The sequence below is a fragment of the Rhopilema esculentum genome, chromosome 1 (assembly GCF_057945365.1).
Source record: "Rhopilema esculentum isolate cy_ngs chromosome 1, ASM5794536v1, whole genome shotgun sequence".
Lineage (NCBI taxonomy): Eukaryota > Metazoa > Cnidaria > Scyphozoa > Rhizostomeae > Rhizostomatidae > Rhopilema > Rhopilema esculentum.
The window spans coordinates 4,578,989-4,598,943 of NC_142815.1; the positions used below are offsets into that span (position 1 = coordinate 4,578,989).

Below are 19,955 nucleotides of genomic sequence, written 5' to 3' on the forward strand. Positions count from 1 at the left end.
TAAGCGCGCATTTCAGTAACGAGACAATACAAAATTTCGTATGTTTCGTATAAAAAAATGAGTTTATACATTTCAGTCGAATTTGTTGCCGTGCGTAGTGAAATGATTTCACTACAGCAGCAAATTCCGGTCAAATCTAAAGAATTATCCAAATATTCAAAAGGAAGTACCTCGCGACCGAGCTGTCCAAAAATATGAAGTTTTCAGCATAGGCAAAATTCAAGATGACAACTTCAAACCTGAAGTCCATATTTGAGAAATGTTTGTAGATAGCAACATCAACCCGGAACGGAGAATTCCAGCAATCGAACTCTTTTCATCAAACTTGACCATTTTCTGAATTTAAGCAAGTAAAATATTCTTTTTAGGAAAGGCCTGTATATTTCATGAACAGGCTTTCAGAAACTAAATTCGTATTCAACAGAAATTAGAAATTTCCCGCCAAATCTGTAGTTGCCTCGTTGTGGATTCATTGTCTTTATGGTCACATGATGTTAAAGAACATTTTTATGGAAATCAGTTTTTTTACGAGAGGAAGTGAACATCGCGAGATTCGTTATTACCACTGAAAGCTTTTTGTAAACTTTCATAAAACTTCAAATTAAGGTAGGTAAAGGTACTCTCCTACTTTACATCTGGTCATTGCTGTATCAAATTTTTTAGCTGCTTCGTAGAAAAGACTCTCGCCCAGCGGAATCGTGACAGCCCCCCCCCCCCCCAATCAATGTATATAATGATAAACAAAGTGAAAGTTATATTATATAATTGGAATATGAAAGCAGTATTTGATAGACACTGCGCAGCCATTAGCCTAGCATCAATCAAGGGGGGGGGGGGGTGGGGACTATAGCATGTTCATAATCGTGGTGTTTACCATGTTCAATGATATGTTGTATTTACTAACTTGGTTAAATTGGTGTTTATTTATCCTCGAGCTAATTGTAACTATTTTAACAGTAACCTGAAATTTTCTCTAAATCAGACTCTTCATAAATTAGGATGTAGAGAAAGAGGCAAACATTTACATTGTTAACATTAACAGTCCATTTACTATCAATTTTTATTGCTTCCCTAGATAATGTCATTCAAAAGAAAACAGCATGATGTAACTTACAAAGTTCTTGTCCTTGGTGAATCTACTGTTGGAAAAACTGCACTCATAAAATGCTACACAGAAAAAGACAAAGATTTCAACCCTAATTTGGTTCCAACTATCGGTTTGTCTTTTTAAAAAGTTACAAGAATAAATTATGAGTTTCTAATTTGACCTGTCAGTGCATTTTGCAGGTCTACATCAGCACTGCTGCCCCATTAATTTTAAACCTCCTGTTTGTTATGTTTTATGTCTTATGGCCTGTTAAACATTAAATTCAGTAAGATGTGCTTTGAAGTGGACTGCTTAGACAATGCTATTTTTGATTAACAGCATTAAGAATGATGGTCAAATTTTATTCACTTCTTTTTCAGGTATAGATTATAAAACAGAGTACATGACAATTGACAAACTTAAAATTAGAGTACAAATTTGGTAGGTTGGTTTCTTCCTCAAAACTCTAGATAAGCAATTTATTTGAAACAATTTCATGGAAAATGCTATTAATTTCCCCCTTTGCCACAATTCAGGAACTAGAAGAAACTAGTTAGCTTTAACTTTAACGCTTACTTTAACACCAACTTTATCGCCACTACTGAGCATCGCTTTAGCATTTTGCTCAATTGAATAAAAGAAATTTAGTTGGCCACTGCAAAAGGATAAGATTGGTAGAGTCTTAGCTAGAAAACCAGTAACTCAACCTGCTCTGACAGGTTAGAGGATTACCAACATAGCAAAATAACTGATTTTTCTACACTCTGTAACAGGCAAGAGGAGCTAAAATTTTATATTTATCAAATCACCCTCTGTTACATTTTGCAGCTAACCAAAAAAAATCTTTTAATACATTATTTTAAACTTTTTATATAAGGAATTTATTCAATAAATTTTTGAAAATGCATTACTTTAATTATACAAGGATTTTGCCATGGCTCCTGCTCCTCCTGTAGCAGGGGCTCCTCCAGCAGCTGGGGCACTACCAACATTGCAGATGAAGTCACCAATGTTCCTTCTCTCTAAAGCCTTGGCAAAAAGTCCTGGCCAGAAAGGCTCTACATTAATTTTTGCTGCCTTAATCCACTTTGTGACTTTTTCAGTCGTAACAGGGAAATCATCATGGAGGATCAAAGTACTGTATACATATGCAAGTTGCGACATTTGAGCCATTGCTCCAGTAATTTAAAGTCTTTCACTCTTTTTAAGGTTTATAAGTTAGATTTAGATTACCAGTACAATTTTGCTTTAGCTTTTTAAACTAATCTTTTAGGGATACTGCTGGTCAAGAAAGGTTTCGTACAATGAATGCTATGTATTACAGAGGTGCAAAGGTAATGCTTTGTGTAAATTTTTAACTCATTGAAATATGCGCTTAAAATGTGATGCAATTTCTGTCTATCTAATGAGAATAAGCCTTCAAGTTTTCAATATACAGTTTGGCTTGATTATGATCTAAACCTGTCAAAGCTTTTCAGTTTATGCAGCCCCCTGTCCCTTCAGTTATTGTGTCTCTGCCTGGAAGAAATTGTCAATGGGTAAATTAGCTGACCATTTTTACATGTATAGGGAATTTTACTGGTGTATGATGTTACAAACAAAGACAGTTATTTGAAGGTAAAAGATTGGATGGAGGATCTTAAGCAGGTATGCAGCCATTTTGTCTTCATGAAATTGGTTTATTCTTTTCCATTAAACAATTTTACAGTCATTTTGCTGATTCACAAGAAAGAACTTCTACTCAACGTTGTTTTCTATATTAAAGCATGATTTGGACAAGGAGGAAATAATTTTAATTGGCAATAAGATTGACTTGGAGCACTTGCAGGAAGTTGCTTCTGATGAGGGAAATAAGGTGAGAAGTAACTTGTATATCTAAATTGTCTCTCTCAATGTTACATGTCAATTGTCACATGTCAAATTTTGCTGTGTCTTGAAAGCTCTGCCCTCCATTTGGGCCTAGACTACTCTATATTTTTATCTGTAATTTGTATCTTCTTAAATAGTCATCCGTATTGAATGATATTGTTCACCTAACTTGTCATTACTAGTAAAATCTGATTATTATTTCTGTTCTTGTGTCGATTTTAGTTGGCAATGAAATATGGTATTAAGTTTATGGAGACAAGTGCAAAAACTGGAGAAAATGTTAATGAGGTTTGTTGGCCCTATTTCTATAAAAAGAATCTTTAAACCTGTTGTGACCTGTGGTTACGATTAGTAATACACAATGTAGGCCATCTTTTAATCCACTTGCAAACTACAAAAGTCTGTACTACAAGATGTTCCTTTTGAAGTTTCATTAATCATATCTGTGGCATTTTGAAATATGTAGAGGTCTTCTTTAGGCTTGTAGCATATTCATTTTATTAAATACATTTTTATTTCTAAAAGCTGTGAGGGCAAGTCTCTGTTTATATAAAGATGAGGACAACTGCCCTGTTGTTAAATACAATAGAAAGACTTGATTGGCTACCCCCCCCCCCCCTCCCTAGTTAGTATGTTGAAAAAGGTGATTTCTAAAGATTTTTTTCCAATTTTAGACATTTACAAAACTTGTTTACAACATGAAAGATTCCTGTGACCCTTTTACAGTAAGTTATGTTGATCATGAATTTAATTTTAGAAGCTCGATTTTATTCCCTCTTGTTCATGTCCAGTATGTAATTGAAGTGATACAGACAGGGACATCTATAGGAATGCGAGTTTTTGTTGAGCGGCGTTACCTATCATAGTTGTGTTTCTGTGACGACCCTCCGTTGATGAGTAGAACTTCGATGTAGTCTTATTTAACGTGCAGAGAACACGGAGTCAGAGGAGCTTCAGTAAGACACGTGTTGACTTTAACTGGGGTTATCATAACTAAATTAAATGAATCTATCTACATACATATATACTAAACTGATTGTTGTAAATATAATTGAATGACGCTAGGAAAACAATGCATAGGTTGGGAGAGGCAAGGTGACGACAGATGATCAAAGGAGAGGAAATGTCATGTGGGAACAGCAGTGTTTTGATGCTGATGATCGTCATGGTGATTAATGATGATGCCGTAATTGCCTGTTGGGAAATGTCTTACGTGTTAAGTGGAATGTGATGAATAGGCAGAAACGAGTGTATGGCGTAGGATGGAAAATAGGCCTAGGCAGGGTCACTACACATCACTCCACCCAAATCTTTTTTTAACAAAAGGATACTCTATCACCACAGGCCTTGAAATTTTCAGCATTTAAACCCAATCTCAATCTAAAAAAATCACAATAAGTCTGCAGAAAATTGGTTACTAAGGCTAACTATTTTTTCTTGTTTGCTTGCAAAAATCCTTCTGCAGACAAATCAAAATTTGTATAGCTGTGTAATGTTTCTGAATTTTACAATCAATTGTTGTATGTGCAACAAAAGTATGTGCGGGAATTTTCACAGCAAAATTTTAAAACAAGCTATTAAAGCAGGATGGACGGAAACAAGCTCTTACAGACCTTTTCCACATAACAGGAAAACTGAATAATTAAGATATTTTCTCCCATATCCATCCTCAAAAAATCTTAAAGAATGTTCAGCTTACTCATTGTATGCAACCTTTCACCTTATATTGGTGCGGTCAAAAGAAGACCCCTCTAAAATGCTTCCTTTGGTAGAGAAACTTAAAGATGTTCTGTGTTTTGACTTTCAAAGTAAGTTAGTCCATACTAATTTTTTTCAAGGTTTCATCAGATGTAGGAAATGAGGACTGGGAAGCAGTTCATCGGTCCAGCCATGACACCAATGCAAGTCTAAATCTGAAACAATCTGCCAAAAAGAATGGGGAATCTGGTTCTGGGTGGTGTTGTCCTTTAGGCTAATTTTGTATTTATATTTACATGGGCCTCTAAATCTTAGGTATATCATGCATATGTGCTAGTCTTAGTCTTCTTAGTTTCTATTTAGAAAAACTTGACAATATGTGCCCCTTTAATAATATCTTATGTTATAAGGCAAATGTTATAAGAGATACAGAAAAATATCCTCATTTTTACTACTCCTAAAACTAAGAAACAAAGAATTAAAAGGATTAAAAAAACCTATTCTGGTATTCAGTGAATTGCATTATTTTAGTTCCTTCTGAGGAAAGAAACAGGTTCTGTATAAATATATTGGCCTATCTAAGTTATTGTCCTAGAATTTGTCAACATGCATCAAACCTTTTTTTAGGCCTCAGGTGTCGGTTAACGTATATTAAAGTATTGTACTAAATCAACCTCTTTAACAGTTTGAGCATATTAGAAATTTTGAAATTATCAGAAAGTTTAAAGGAAATTATCAGAAATTTCTGATTCGTCAATTTATATCAATATTTTTATAGTCATATAAATTTGTTTTAATTAGAAGTAGAGAAAGTAGAGAAGTAGAGAAAATTTCTCAGAAAATATATTTGTGTAATCAGTAAAAATAAGCCTCTCTATTGTTCAAAGTAGATTTTTCTCAAGAAAAACTATTTCGTACAGAGTAATCCAATCTTTCCACAACAAGTATGGAGCTTGTCCTCTTTGCATAAGAATGTTGGTGTTCCATAATGCAGAATAAGCTGTGACATATAGCTGCACAATATTTTTTATATATTTTTGGCCTATCATGAACTGCTCAATGCTGTAGAGGAAGAGCAGTAAATTTGTAGGTGTATTGAATGAGTATTACACTTTTGTATATCTTACTCAACACACAGTGTACTCATTTTTTTACTTAAGAGTTTTGAAAAATATTAAAAACCTGAGATGTTAAGATATAGGATTTGTTTAGTAGAAGTTAGAGGACAAGATATTCAGTCGGTAGATAGAAGATTTAAACGGGGGGTTTATTAATTGGTATTCCACTATTTTCTAAATTATATCTTTGGTGAGTTTTTGTTGTTCTTTGGCTACCTTGAACAAATTTAGCTAATACAACATCAAAAAGATACACAAGATTTGAAAAAATCCGAATGAATTGTGTTTTACTATACATGCTACCATAAAATACAACACAGTAATTAAAAAAAGGTCTACATATGATCTTCCATTCTACATTTTATCTTTAGCTAAAATGAGTAAAATTTGATTATTGAATACGTTGAAACGTTAAAAAATTGGACATATTCTTGGACCTCTCCTGTCTGCTGTTAAATTTTGATTTGTACTTGGGAAATGTTGATCATATATTCTTTTTGTAAGGTTAGAAAAGGCCTGGGGAAATAAAATTAATAATTAATAATCAAATATACATGCAAAAGACCATTCAGAATAATGGTTTCTGTAAAAAAGGAGCCATTGAAACATATCAAGAACTGTGCATTCTATCAAAAACATAAGATTTGACATAAATATCACCATAAAATCTCTGTATTGAGTCATTCAAAAATATTATAGCCTGAAAAGGGAGGCTGTATCCTGTTATCCTAATATGTTGAATGAAAGGACTGTGTGTGTTTAAAAGCCTAATAGAAGTACATAGCAACAGAGAAAAATAGAATATTTGATTTTACTTCCAGTTTCATTACTTTTATTTTGCTATTGATACTAATGGAAACAGAATAATTTCCATGTGCTACTCTTCTTTACCACATTGATTCAAGACACACATTTTAAATACCAGGTTTTCCTTTCTTTTCAGCAATGCTAATCTCATTGTTTTTCAAGTTCTTTTATGTGGTAAAAGCAAAGAGTTTGTCATTTTCCTGAAACAACTAGTGCAAATTTAATGGAAAGGACAATCATTGAATGATTTACCTGGTGCACAAATCTGTTTTGTTTTGCACTTGTCAAGATTATGTCTGTGTTTCTGAGGCTCTGACATTTCTATGACAAATTGGACACTCGTTTTAGTGAACAACGGACAAAAAAGCTACACAAATTTCCCATAGTGAATAAATCAAAAATAGGGGAGGAATATAAAAGGCCCAGATGATATAAAATGTAAAATCATGTCTATTTTTATGCAAAAAGGAAACAAAATTCCATGTTTATACAATTATTTAATGGAATAATTGCTCTACCCCTCCCCCTAAATGTAGTAGAATTTAATCGCTGTACTTTTTTTCTGATAGAGACAATCCAAAGTAATAAAATAAGGGAAAAATCAGCTTTTTTACAGCAACTACGACTTCTTCCTGGACACATTTGCTGGGAGAGTCATTTTTTAAACCAATGATGAGCTTTGCTGAGTGATCAAATCTATTGTTTCCAATGACCTAAAGAGAATGGAAAAATCATTAGTCAAATATCAAGCTAGAAATGATACCATATTCAGCACTAAAATATTGACCAGCTTGAACAAATATGGAGAAATATGTTCTTGATGATTTACTCATGTCAAGTTATTGTTTAGTGAAATGGTAAGGCAGGTTTTTACAACTAGTATCTGATTAAAAAATGGGGTAAAATATGCTATTAAAAACATGGTCAAGAATTTCAATTCACATACTAAACACATGTTCTCAATCCAGTTGTCAATATTACTCCAGCTTTTGTCTGAATCCACACTGTAGCAAATCATGAAGCCCTGGCAGGAAAAGGGAACCAATCTTATAATATCCATGATATTTAATGCCAAAGACAATTGAATCAATCAAAAAAATCTTTCATAAAACAAACGCTATTTGGTATTTGAGATATAATTTGTTTTACTTACATGAATAATTCCATAATGATATGAGGTTAATGTTCTAAAATCATTTGCACCTGAGAAGTCCCTGGAGAGAAAAGCACACCTTTATGTTTAACAGAAAGACATTTACTAGCAGCTTTCCCGTTCTGAATTTGCCAACTGGGTTCCAAAAAGTGGCAATATTGCAAAATTACATTGTCCAAAAATGTTTGAACTATTAGAGTATTTCATTAAACAATGAAAACTATATTTATCACAGCATCTCAGTTCATTTCTTGTTTAAAATTCCACTGCATACAATTTTATGATGATAAATATACAAAAGACTATATTATTATAGAAAATTTCTTAACATTAAATAAAAGAAATCAAAAGGAATATACAAGTACATAACAACCATCCTCTATGAAAATTTGCTCCAGAACTTCCAGTTTTCTATTTTAGTATCTTAAATGAAAGAATCTCACTTTTTCTAGAGGGATAAAACCTTCCACGTATTGCTAAACATATAAACCTACAGCATAAGATGTGGATGCATGAAACATACCATATTTCAAGTTCTACTTTCTGTTTTTCAATATTTATGGTCTTTTTGGATAAACTGTAGCCTGAAAATTAAATTATGGAAATTATTAAATGATAAATACAGATTCATGAGGATTCTAAAGCCAATTTTATGGTATTCGCAGTTGCTTTGTCGAAAAGGACCTGAGATTCGAAATCTCTATGCTTAAATTAGCTGAAACTGAAAACCTCACATCGTTTGGAGTTCATGGTCGCGAGTAACTACGTTCTGAATATCGTGATATTTCTAGAGATCGACAACATTCCTGTCGCGGGTGAAAACATTCTGATCAAATATACACAATTAGCGGCCTTACAGCCCTAGAAACAAGATATTTTCGGCACAGACTTATTACAACGTGAAGGTTTTAATTCCATGATCCACCTTTTGGCAAATATGAAGATAAAAAAAGACGGCCCAAAATGGGAACCATGCAAAAAATATTATCAATCAAACCTTGCGTGGTTATGTAGACCTCGGGATAAGAATTATCAACAAATCTCGATATCAAGCTCGTTTTTCCAATCCCACTGTCTCCTATAACCCCAATTTTGTACTTGACGGGTGCGCAAGCCATATTTTTCGTACGTTTTCTCGAAAATTAGCTGAGAATGCGGCAGTCCATTCCTTTCTCTTTAAATTTTGTCGCTATGATTGTGAAACCACTGCTGCACTTCCTTCTTGGGAATAAAAAGTGATCACGTGGTGTTGCACATGGTTGAAATTCTACATATACGAATGAGACCGAGGGGCGATTCACTCTTGCAAATAGCGTACGAGATTTTTCCTAAAACACAAGGATTTCTGAGGATTTTCAGATAAAACAGTAGGCTTTTTTCAAAAGGTGTACGAGGTTTTCTTAGAGTGATTTGCCCCTTGAATAAAGTGAGGGGTCTATATCGATGCCCCCATTCATGAAAAGATGAGGACTAGCCCCAGCTAAGCTAGGTACCATTAGGCACGCAATGGCAACCAATAGCACCTAGTATGCTCTGGGACACAGACTTCATAGACCATTTTACTCTAATGAAGCCCTGTATGCCGGGGCAAAATATTATTATTCGTTTTATTTAATTTGTTTGGAAAATTTCTTTCATTGGATTCTCTTCGCTGTTTTGCTTTGTTCCTGAATTTTATCTTCGTATCTTTATTCACTGCAAGATTCACTGAATCCGGTGGACAGCCTATCCTGCGGTTCTCACGCTTATATACCTTACCTTATTCATATAAAACCCACCTCATTGATACAAAGCCCAACCTTTGGATGCTGCGTGGTGTTTACCAGAGGGCATCATTTGATACAAAATGAAAGTGTGTCAAATGAAAATGAAAAGAGAACTGCATTGGAAAAAATAAAAACAGACTTATAACAATATTTTCCTTTCCCAAAAACATATAAATTAACAAAGGTATTGCGAGAACTGTTTTGAAGTCTACAAAATATATGCTCAAAAGTTATGGAAATGCCAAGGAATGTCTCAGTCAGAGCTGTCTTCCGTCTCTTCTGTGACATGAAAACTTTCATAGTTTTCGAATTGTAAGCATTTAAATTATTCGTAATTTCTTGTTTAGTCTGATTTCTAATGAGCGCCGCTTTCAAGATGCGGCTTTTGACAGAGGACGGGGGGGAAGGGGGCGGGGTTTATCAGAAGGCGGTGTCCATTAGAGAAAATACAGTATGTGCATGAGGCAGGGTCTACATGGCCAAAGACAAGAGTAAAAAATTCTCTGAAAGAATTAACGGAAAAAGCTCTAACCCCCGTTTCAATATGAGCTGATGGATCTCCACAGGGGTCATATGATATAAATGCATCTGCCTGGGGGCCTAGCTTTTTTAAGGAAAAAGAAAGAAAGTAACATATTGTTTTAAACAATAGAGGGCCACTTGCCCCTAGTAAGTATATGTTGAAAAATCTAAACCATTCCATTCAACCCAAAGCGAAACCGATCTGTCTTCTCGCTGAGGGTCCTTTAACATGCAAGCAACTTCTCGCCAAAGCCACCCTCTGTTAATTATATAAAGGTCATTCGGTTTCTGAGGCCTAATTAAGTTTTACAATCCACGACTGTTCTGCGTGTGTTAATGAAGAGTTTATCTGTATAAATGCCATTCTAACATGTGTAATTATAATGGAAACATATCAGTGCTATCTTCGTATTGTGCAGTACTAAAATATTATGCGATTATTTGAAAACCTGCAACCTTCTGCAGCTGGTAACCCAGGGTCTAAAAACATCATATTTTCTTAAACCAAGAAAATTTCGAAAGTAAACCTCGTATATCTGGTAACAGTTTTTTGATGAAACTTATGGCCAATACCAGTGCCTCTAGCCCCATCGAAAATGGTCGAACACAGTACATCAACAGCTACCATGGGTACCAGAGCCAAGGAACTTGTGAGGGAATTCAAGATGGGAGAAAACAAACTGTTTCATGAATTCAAGATGTCGTCCACTAAGCACGCATCATACAGATATGCATGACTGTCACTGGAAACAAAGACTTGACTGCGGTGTTCCCCAGGGATCTATCCCTGGTTCACTAGTGTTCATATTGCTAATAAATGACATCGAGAAAATTGTTGAATTAACAAATTCTATAACTTATGCTGATAACACAGCTTTGTTCAGTGCTTGAAAGACAAGTGCAGCGGACTGTAGGTTCGAGCTGTGACTTGTATCATTCCATAGGATTTGAAAACAGTTTGGGATTGGGCGAGCATGGCAGCGGGCAGCAGTAGATTTATACCAAACTTTCAATTATAGGTTAAGCTGATATACTCCTCTCAAGGTAACAACAAAAATAATAATGATATATCGACGTTGATACAATTTTTCTTGGTCAACCGAGTAGGGTCTAAAAATCAAGGACTTGTGTCCAACAAAATTTAATGTAAAATATTAAATCATTTACAATTAAAAAAATATCATTTAGACTTTGAGATAGCAGAAGCCAGATAAAAAAATGTTGAATGGAAGTGGAGATGCATTTCGATCGCTCGTGATCTCGATTAAAGTGGCCAAATTACATTCGATGTAATATGAATATCACTAAATTTTAATGAGAATTACCTAATATATAAAAAGTGTTTTTGATTTAATTTTCAGCTGATCTTTGTTTACTTGCTTGCTTAATGACTTGAACACGTTTGCCAATCAACCAGGTAAACTGAGGTTAGAAATAAAACACGGTCACATACCCACACGAATGAAACTGGCACAGTCTTGCCTGTACTGTAGAAATTGGCAGCCATCTTCTAATAAACGTCTCTTTTCCTCTCAAATTAACAGGAAAATTAATTTAATTCAATTTATTTGGTTTCCAATATAAATCAATGAAAGAAGAGCGTCCATCATGAATAATGATTTAACATGTGACCTCTGCTGAGCATGCCTCTGTCATCAGCAATAAACCATTTTGAACCTATTCGTTCTCTGTAGACATTTTCTGGCCGCCCATTGGCATCCATTAGCGCTCCAGTAAGGATTTTGCCTTTTATGGGATTTGCTTTGCCTTATAAGGGTGCGAGGTGATTTTGCCCGTCTTATTTGATATACAAGATGATTCGCTCGGTTAGCCATGTATGTGCCCAGGTCTATTATGTCATGGCTGGCCGCGCGATTCCCCGTTTAAAGGTCACTGCGCAAATAGCAGGTTGTCTACCATCTTCAGCTAATTTTCACTGTAATCCAATTCGCTTGTTTGCAGCAATCAGCGTTGCCTCCAATTTCCATTATTTCTTCGATACTCATTCGATTTCAGCTGATGGGAAGCATCTCAATGTGACCTTCCGACATGAAAAGTGGATTTATTCTAGTCTTTGGCATTTTTTGCGTCATCGAATGTTTCCCACTTTCCTTGAACAGTAAGTTGAGATAATATCGAGTTCAGTTTATATTCTCCCTTTTCGGGTGAAATTTCTGATCAATCTCCTATTCAAGGCTACAAATGACTCAAGCCCAACTGCTGCTGCACGACAAAATATCATCAGCCATTTTGAGATGATCAAGATGGAACTATCAAATGTCGTATGCTTTGATGTAAGTCTTCTCACGCCGTAAATTTCTCTGCAGGTGCAAGAAAAGAAGATACAGGGTTAAACAGGAGAAAACGAAGCAACGAGCAAATTGCAGACAATGAGGGTAATCCATCTTGAAAATCTATCAGTAAATCATTCAGATATTTAAAGGGTGACAATTGTATTATCTTGAACTTCAAAGCAATTAAAAAATTCCACTACAATGTTTTGAGCTACAAACATTTAAGACACATATTTCAATTAAGAACAATTATTAGGTCAAAGAAGATTTGGTCGCCTTCAGCGCCCCTCGATTCTTGGTTGGCGGTGAACAGATACCCCTTTTCAGAAGCACTATCTCTAATAAATCCGGCAATTTATTTCATATGTATTATTATTATTATTTATCTTATTTATACACAGAAACCCTATCAGCTACTAAGTTAAAAAAAAGTAAAGATTAATTTACATATAATGCTGGTCTTTATAGGGATCGTGCTTCGGGAAAGGATGCTAATTTTGCAGGAATTTCTTTAATGTCTTTTTTAACGTGGTAATCGTGGAGCTCATTCTTATTAGTAATGGAATTTCGTTCCACATCTGCTTTTGGAGAATTCTAGGTTGCCTTGGGATGTCTAGGTGAAGGCAATTTCTTGATATTTGGGATCTAGTGACAAGTCTTCCTTTCAAATTGTCGGGGCAGAGACCATTTATTATTTTCTAGATCATTACTGCCCTGTCAAATTTTATCAAATTTGAGACCGAAAGCCAATTGCAGTTCCACCCGTCCTTTAATCTTGAGCCTTCTATTAGCGTGTGCGCTCTGTTTTGTAAACGCTGAAGATGATCGAGCTTTGTGATTGACAATTTGCCCCATAGTTCATCACTGTATCTCAAATGACTCTCAAGCAGTGCATTATAGACCTGATCCAGTTTCGAATGCGGGAGTATGTTTTTTAGCTTCCACTGGGAAAAGAGAACATTTTTTATTCTACCTTTAAGGTTTTTATATTGCTTATTCCATGTCAGGTTTTCGTCGACCGTAATTCCTAGGTACTTTACCTTTTGAGCTCGTTTGATTGGCTCTCCATTCACATTTACTTCTAGTGGGCCAAGGATACGGTTGGTTTGTCGTTTATGGCCAATAACCATAGATTCTGTTTTTTCAGTATTCAAGCTAAACTAATTCTGACGTAACCATTCTGCAATATTGTCGATCTCAGCTTTTAGATCATTACAGAGATCGTAGATATCTTCGGCAGAAAAGGTGACGCTGGTATCGTCCGCAAACATGTTTGAGGTGCATTTTTTGAGGCACTGCTCAAAATCATTGACATACAGGAAGAAGAGGAGTGGCCCAAGCACGATCCCTGGGGGATACCGCAGTGAACAATTTTTAAGCTTGATTTATGGCCATTTATTTGCCAGTATTGTCTTCTGCCTGTTAAATACGATGTGAACCACCGAAGAGATGTCTCTTCCACTCCGTATTTGGTTAGTTTCGATAGAAGAATCCCGTGTAAAAACAATGGGAAATCTTTACACATTGTCGAAATTCGCATTGTTTCAATACTGCACAGGATGTTCAAAACGTTCCATTAAATTGCCGCATTGCCAAAAAATTTACGTAATATAACTCAAGATTGTCATATATTTTTGGTCATGAAAGCAAAAAAGAAATAATAAAATCGAAGTGTATTTGACTTTTCCAGTTCGCACAATAATATCAGCAATCGTTGATGCCATCCTGGATGGTGACAAAAGGAAGAGATCCGAAATTCCAGGTAAAAGTACTAGCTTCTTTTTCCTCTTGAATGCTGTTTTTCTTTTGCTAATCATTCAAACATTTAGCATAAATTTCGGCATTAATAAGAATAAGAAAAATGCCATGCAGTGTCACAGCAACAATAATACTGCTTTTCTCGAAGTTGAGTTTGTTAAAAGCGCTGGAGAGGCTTGATGATATATACAAAACGAAAGTGCAGCTACAATGGCCTACTTCAATCAAAACGAAAACCTGCAACAAAAAGCCAAAATACGTATATATAATTCAAGTGCAAAGTTCTAAATGCATCAATGATTTGATGTTGTAGTTTTTGAGATGTTGCAAAAATTGTCTGAGTTGAATCGTCAAATGTTTACCTTGTTGCATACTTTATTTTTTAAGATGGCGATGAAGATGAAACCGGAGAAACAATAACTGGTAAAGAGTTGGACACAACAACTCGAAGGGCTCTTAAAAACAGCAACACTGAGATGGGCATTAACAAAAAGTTGTCCAAGACGGGGACTTTCGATAGAATTTCAGCCAAATCAAATTTCAATCCGTTGATTGAATCAGCCGTAGAGCAACAGGGAGGCAAACGTTCCAAAACTATACAGGATAACTCAAAGAAACCAAAGGATGAAGGCAACGTACAAACTTTAGAGTTCAATGGCTCCGGAAATAATATGGAAAAAGGATCCTCAAAATCTAGCAACTCCATTGCGGTAAAAACACAGAACGTTTCAAAACGAGGTGTCGAAGACTTTGATTCGAATCTTATTGGGTCTCGGACAACGGAAAGTGAGATGCTCATTGACAAAACTGTCGATTCGTTAATACAAACTGCGGATTTTGTGGCATCTGAGTCAAGTGAATCTGGGGAATCAGGAGAATCCGGCCATTCTGGAGAATCGGGAGAATCCGGGGAATCTGGAGAAGCGGGTGAATCCGGAGATTCTGGAGAATCAAGCGAATCTGGAGAATCCGGGCAATCTGGAGAATCAGGGCAATCTGGAGAATCAGGGCAATCTGGAGAATCAGGGCAATCTGGAGAATCCGGCGAATCTGGTGATACATCTGTATCAAAGTTTAGCAAAAGAGATCGAATTCCTAAAGATGCTGAGGAAATAAAGACACAAGAAAATCATATCGTTGCAAAACAAAAAATTAAGGAGACTTGGCCAAGGAAAAGGGAGACTTCTGTTGAAGAAGAGGGTTTGGTAGTAGGGGAAGGGAAGGAAGGAGAAAGTTCAAAGAGTGGGGAACTTGGAGAAAGCGGAGAAAGTGGAGAAAGCGCAGAAAGTGGAGCAAGTGGCGAAAGTGGAGCAAGTGGAGAAAGTGGAGAGAGTGGAGAAAGTGAGGAGAGTGGAGAGAGTGGAGAAAGTGGAGAGAGTGGAGAAAGCGGGAACTCAAGCAACGGTGATGTTCAGAGTGAAGCGTCCTTTCAGAAAAGAAGTGATATTCCAAATACCAAAGGAAAATTTAACAAAGAACAGTCTTTCTCCAGTAAAATAAGTGGAGATTCAGAACAGTCCGGCGAAAGTGGGGATTCAGAACATTCAGGCGAAAGTGGCGAGTCGGGTGAATCCGGCGAAAGTGGCGAGTCGGGAGAATCCGGCGAAAGTGGCGAGTCTGATGAATCCGGCGAAAGTGGCGAGTCTGGTCAATCCGGCGAAAGTGGCGAGTCGGAAGTATCAGGAGAAGGTGGCAACGGCTCATTCCAAAAGAGAAGCGAAATCCCTGGATTTCAGTTGGAAAGTGATGACGGTAAGAAGTTACGGCAACTATTCCACCTCAACGGGAGCTTTTCGCTTGCTGATCTGGATAAATTTACGACTGAACATTTTTAAAATTTGAGCATTTCTCATTGTTGCATGATTAGAAAAATTAGCAACAGCAACTATCTGGATAAAAATCAAAGTGGGGTTTGGGATAATTAGCTGTTCTTTTGGAAAACGGTTGCGACAGAAACAAAGCTGATAAATTGCAATGCAATGCACTGCTTTGGCAATAGAAATATCGTTTGATTTTAATAAACAAATAAATCAGAACTTTTTTCGCTACAAATCAAGCTAACTTTTACTTTTGAAAACAGTTAAAATGACATCAAGTCTTTATTGTCAAAATGGATCACTGGAAAGAACATTTTCTCTTAACTAAATTGAAACAGGTTATCAACTCAAATGTGAGTATAAACGGCAAGAAACATATGAGAAATACAAGTGATTTGTTTACATGATTCTAGATGCAGCTGCTGTTTCAGGAGAATCGGGATCTGGGTCAGGAGATGATCACGAGGACGACCTTACTGAAAAATTTCAGATGCAAATAAAGCAGAACAGGTCGGATACTGGCTTAGGGAGCCACATAAAGACTGTGGAAGAACAAGGACGAGAGCTTGAGCAGGATACTAGTGGGAGTGGCAGTGGTGACGTAGAAGAGGAAAGCGGCGATGAAGACTCTGAAGAGGAAGCAGCAAGCGAAGAGAGTGCCAAAATCGTCGAAAAGATTGTCCAAAGCGTCGCTAAAGCGGCCAAACCAAGAGAACAGTCATCCGAAACTGATGACAGTTCCCAAAAAGATGAAAGTGCCAGCAACGACACGAAAGGGTCATCAGAACTATTAACAACTGTAACTCGATCAGTCGATGATGCAGATGAGGACTCTCTCGGAAAGCAGAAAGAGACTAGCAAAGCAGGAGCAATTGACGCTACAAACGTAAGTGAGACGGTTATCACTCCCTCTCCTCCATGTGAAGCTTACCAGTTCTGGCTATTGCAGTAGACTTGTACCTAACGACTTGTACCTAGCAATAATTTGTCTATCCTGGTGCAATTTTTAGCCAGATAAATAAAGCGCGAAAAATCTTCAGGCACAATACATGCCAAAACTCTTTTACATAAATGCTACTTAATCTTTTCTCAGCACTTTTGAGCATCTTTCTTCGAAATTTATCTAGATTATTTACTCTTGCACCTTTTAAATTTAATTGTCGCAATGTTATCGTCATGCCCGATTGTGCTAGACAATTTTCCTTTCATCAACAATAGACATGACATATATGAATTTTGGTAATTTCCTTTCTCTTCTGATATTTTTATGATTAATATCATATTGTTTTTAGGAAGATGCATCTTTGTTTGGTCTGGTCAAAAGAATGGTTCTTCATAGTAAGTATTTCGAAAATGCGCAAAATCCTGAAGATTTTTTGTTTCTTTTGGAAGAGTTTATCAGCACCTTTATTTGTTTCATGTTGAATTACCTGGACCAATTTAAGATGATCCTAGTAGACTTGGAGCCTAAGTCTTTAAGGTCTGGTGAATGTACGTAGATTTACGGAGAGAATATATATATATAGATTTTGTGCTAACTGAAGTTGAAATTCAAAAGGAATGAAATACTATAAAAAAGTAGGATAAAAAAAATAAGGAAAGGTTGCAGCCGAAGCATTTTATCTTACATTTATTAGATTATTCTCTGTGTTCTGCAAATTTACTTTGTTTGTAAAGGTGGGAAAGACGGAACAAAACTGACAGAGACGCTTCTTCACCAGCAAAAGAATCAAGACGAGCGAAAGGTATTATAGCAACCAGAAAGACCAATTATAATTCCTTTCATAGTTATCAGCTCCCTAAATCAGCAATGGCTTAGTTCTTTTTAAAAGCAAAAGTATAGTTCAAGAATATTCTTTTCTATTACGTTTTCAACTTATTTGATCTAATTGTGTAATCAAAAGTAATTAAAATGAATAATCAAATACAATCAACATGATCTGTGTATTTGTATAATATATTGACAAGACGCTTCTATGTTTCAACTCCGAGTTTGATGTTTAATGGGAGAATCATGCACTGTTAAAGCAACGGGTTCCCTGAAAAGTACTTCATCTTTTTCAGTTATAACTTTTAAGAAGGTTTACACTTTAGCAATAATGTTGATATTTATTTGGGCCTTAACTTAAAACTTTTGGAATAAAACATCAAATACCTAAAATCAAATACCTTATCATAATATCTAGAGCCAAATATGTAAATGCTAATGTAAAGTTATATTCCTTTGTATTTTCTAGCTGACTGGCGATTTAGAAGAGGCTGTAGGCATGAAAAACATTGAAGGCGATGCCGAAAAGGCTACTGTAAGATCATTCATTAAAAAAGGTAATTATTCATGCCTTGTCATCTTTCGGCACCAATTTTTAATGCTTCATGTTTCAAATCTTCGTGATCGAGCGTGTTATTAAATGTTCTTTAACAACTTCAGATCTACTGATTATTCAAGAGTCCCTTTTCAAATGCATGAAATAAGTGGAGGTAGAATCGCCTCGTCACTAAAATGGGCTTCCTTCCTAACTAGAAATCGGAGACTTAGAAGGCATGGCAGCCTCACTCTCAAACATTGGTGGCCTAGATCCTGAGATGCATAAAGTAATAGCTGCCTCATTGGAGCGAGGCATGATGAAGAGGCTGTCCATTCCGGAAAAGAAAATGTCTGACCTGGCCCAAGAGGAAGATTCCATAGTTAAGGACGCAGAGGCTCTGTTCATAGCAAGTAAGTTCAAAGATTACAATTAAAAATTTCTAGCAGGGATGGGACAAAAGGGATCAATGAGGAAAAACTTATCCTGCCTAGAAATATTCTCAAATTTTCTTTTTGATTAAATCAATTTATTCTGCTTCTTCACAAAAGGTAATAATTTGTTGCAAAAAGCAGTCTAAAATAGTTATTAATTTACTACTTTTTTGCAGAAAAGTTGACAGATATTCAAGATAGCGATGCTGTACTAACGACAGAAGAGCTAGAGTCTAAAAAGCGATCTTTGGATTCGTTGATTGAAGCCCTTCCGATTGCAAGAAATAAAATTGAACAATTGTCTAAAACTGTAAAAGATGCGGCCTTTGTAAACAAACGAAAAGAAGGGGATCTTAAAAAGGGTACATCGAGGTGAGAAAATGCAGGGATATGGCAAAAAGGGGAGAAGAGGTGATTGGAATTCAAAAGTTCATCTCGTGGCTATTATGTTGCAGTTAGTGTTCATCAAATGCCTTGCGGGTGAACTACCTTGGGAATAAAAGGCAATATGACATAAAAGTTCATCAATTTGCAGTTGAAATTGAAACTGAATGACAAAAAACAACTCGTTCCTTAGATGCCATTAACAATAAATATCTCTTCTGACAATCGGTCGTAGCGCTTTAAATAAAACATTTTTATCTTCAATTTTTGGAATGACGTGAGCAGCTTGTTGAATGAGCTAAACTGATAAATTAAATTATAAACTTTACCGATGGGAAAGTTTTTTGCTCAAGGGTTTTCTTATTTTCCTACATAATCAACTAAAACTAACTACAATTCAACGTTCGAAGTAATAATGAGTTATATCTAGCCTAACGTGTGTAATTAGAACTTAGTGAATGTAACTTTTATACGCAAATAAGCTTATGAATATAATACTCAAGCTACACATAATGAGGGTGATATTCAAACTACAAAATAACGGGATACGTTAATGAATCGGCCATTAAGAAAGCTAATATCTTGTTACCTTAGAGCCGTTTTGCTTTCAGCATTTTAATTTGTTCTATAAATACCTTCATCGCATGTGCTTGAAGCTTAATGAAGATCTAAGTTCTACTTTTTCAAAACTTATAATAGAAATGACAAGGTATCAAATACTTCTTTTATTAATTGAACTTTTTACGTTTTAAGTTCATTGTGGTTTTGTGTTGATACAGTTGTGTATGTATATAGTAATGCATTAAAGCAATAAATGAATCTACAAAAATTTCTTTTTTTGCTTAAAAGTCCCTCTTTTAAAAAAAAACCAGTGCTGAATGAGGTTATTATTATCTTGCTTTTGCTGTTGGTCCTGAATAGAATCAAGCTAATTTCTATAAGAGA

At 35.7% G+C, this 19,955-nt stretch overlaps 3 protein-coding genes across 3 annotated transcripts; 2 read left to right on the forward strand and 1 right to left on the reverse strand.

The window, feature by feature from the left end:
- The first annotated feature begins 455 nt into the window (after positions 1-455).
- Positions 456-5,454, forward strand: LOC135690242 (ras-related protein Rab-13). Its single transcript, XM_089109485.1, has 9 exons — positions 456-606; positions 1,076-1,217; positions 1,468-1,528; positions 2,361-2,421; positions 2,657-2,734; positions 2,853-2,942; positions 3,179-3,244; positions 3,631-3,681; positions 4,795-5,454. Exons 2-9 carry the CDS (start codon positions 1,079-1,081, stop codon positions 4,930-4,932), a joined length of 684 nt encoding a protein of 227 aa, XP_088965611.1. The 5' UTR covers positions 456-606; positions 1,076-1,078; the 3' UTR covers positions 4,933-5,454.
- Positions 5,455-6,048: 594 nt separating this feature from the next.
- On the reverse strand, positions 6,049-11,438 carry LOC135690243 (ras-related protein Rab-35). Its single transcript, XM_065207744.2, has 7 exons — positions 8,730-11,438; positions 8,256-8,316; positions 7,733-7,793; positions 7,526-7,603; positions 7,194-7,292; positions 6,832-6,900; positions 6,049-6,288 (listed from the first exon to the last, which is right to left on the reverse strand). Exons 1-7 carry the CDS (start codon positions 8,848-8,850, stop codon positions 6,184-6,186), a joined length of 594 nt encoding a protein of 197 aa, XP_065063816.1. The 5' UTR covers positions 8,851-11,438; the 3' UTR covers positions 6,049-6,183.
- Positions 11,439-11,921: 483 nt separating this feature from the next.
- On the forward strand, positions 11,922-19,839 carry LOC135690239 (uncharacterized). Its single transcript, XM_065207740.2, has 10 exons — positions 11,922-12,139; positions 12,348-12,416; positions 14,005-14,076; positions 14,460-15,824; positions 16,303-16,775; positions 17,182-17,227; positions 17,567-17,634; positions 18,127-18,214; positions 18,411-18,605; positions 18,803-19,839. Exons 1-10 carry the CDS (start codon positions 12,070-12,072, stop codon positions 19,000-19,002), a joined length of 2,646 nt encoding a protein of 881 aa, XP_065063812.2. The 5' UTR covers positions 11,922-12,069; the 3' UTR covers positions 19,003-19,839.
- Positions 19,840-19,955: the final 116 nt, after the last annotated feature.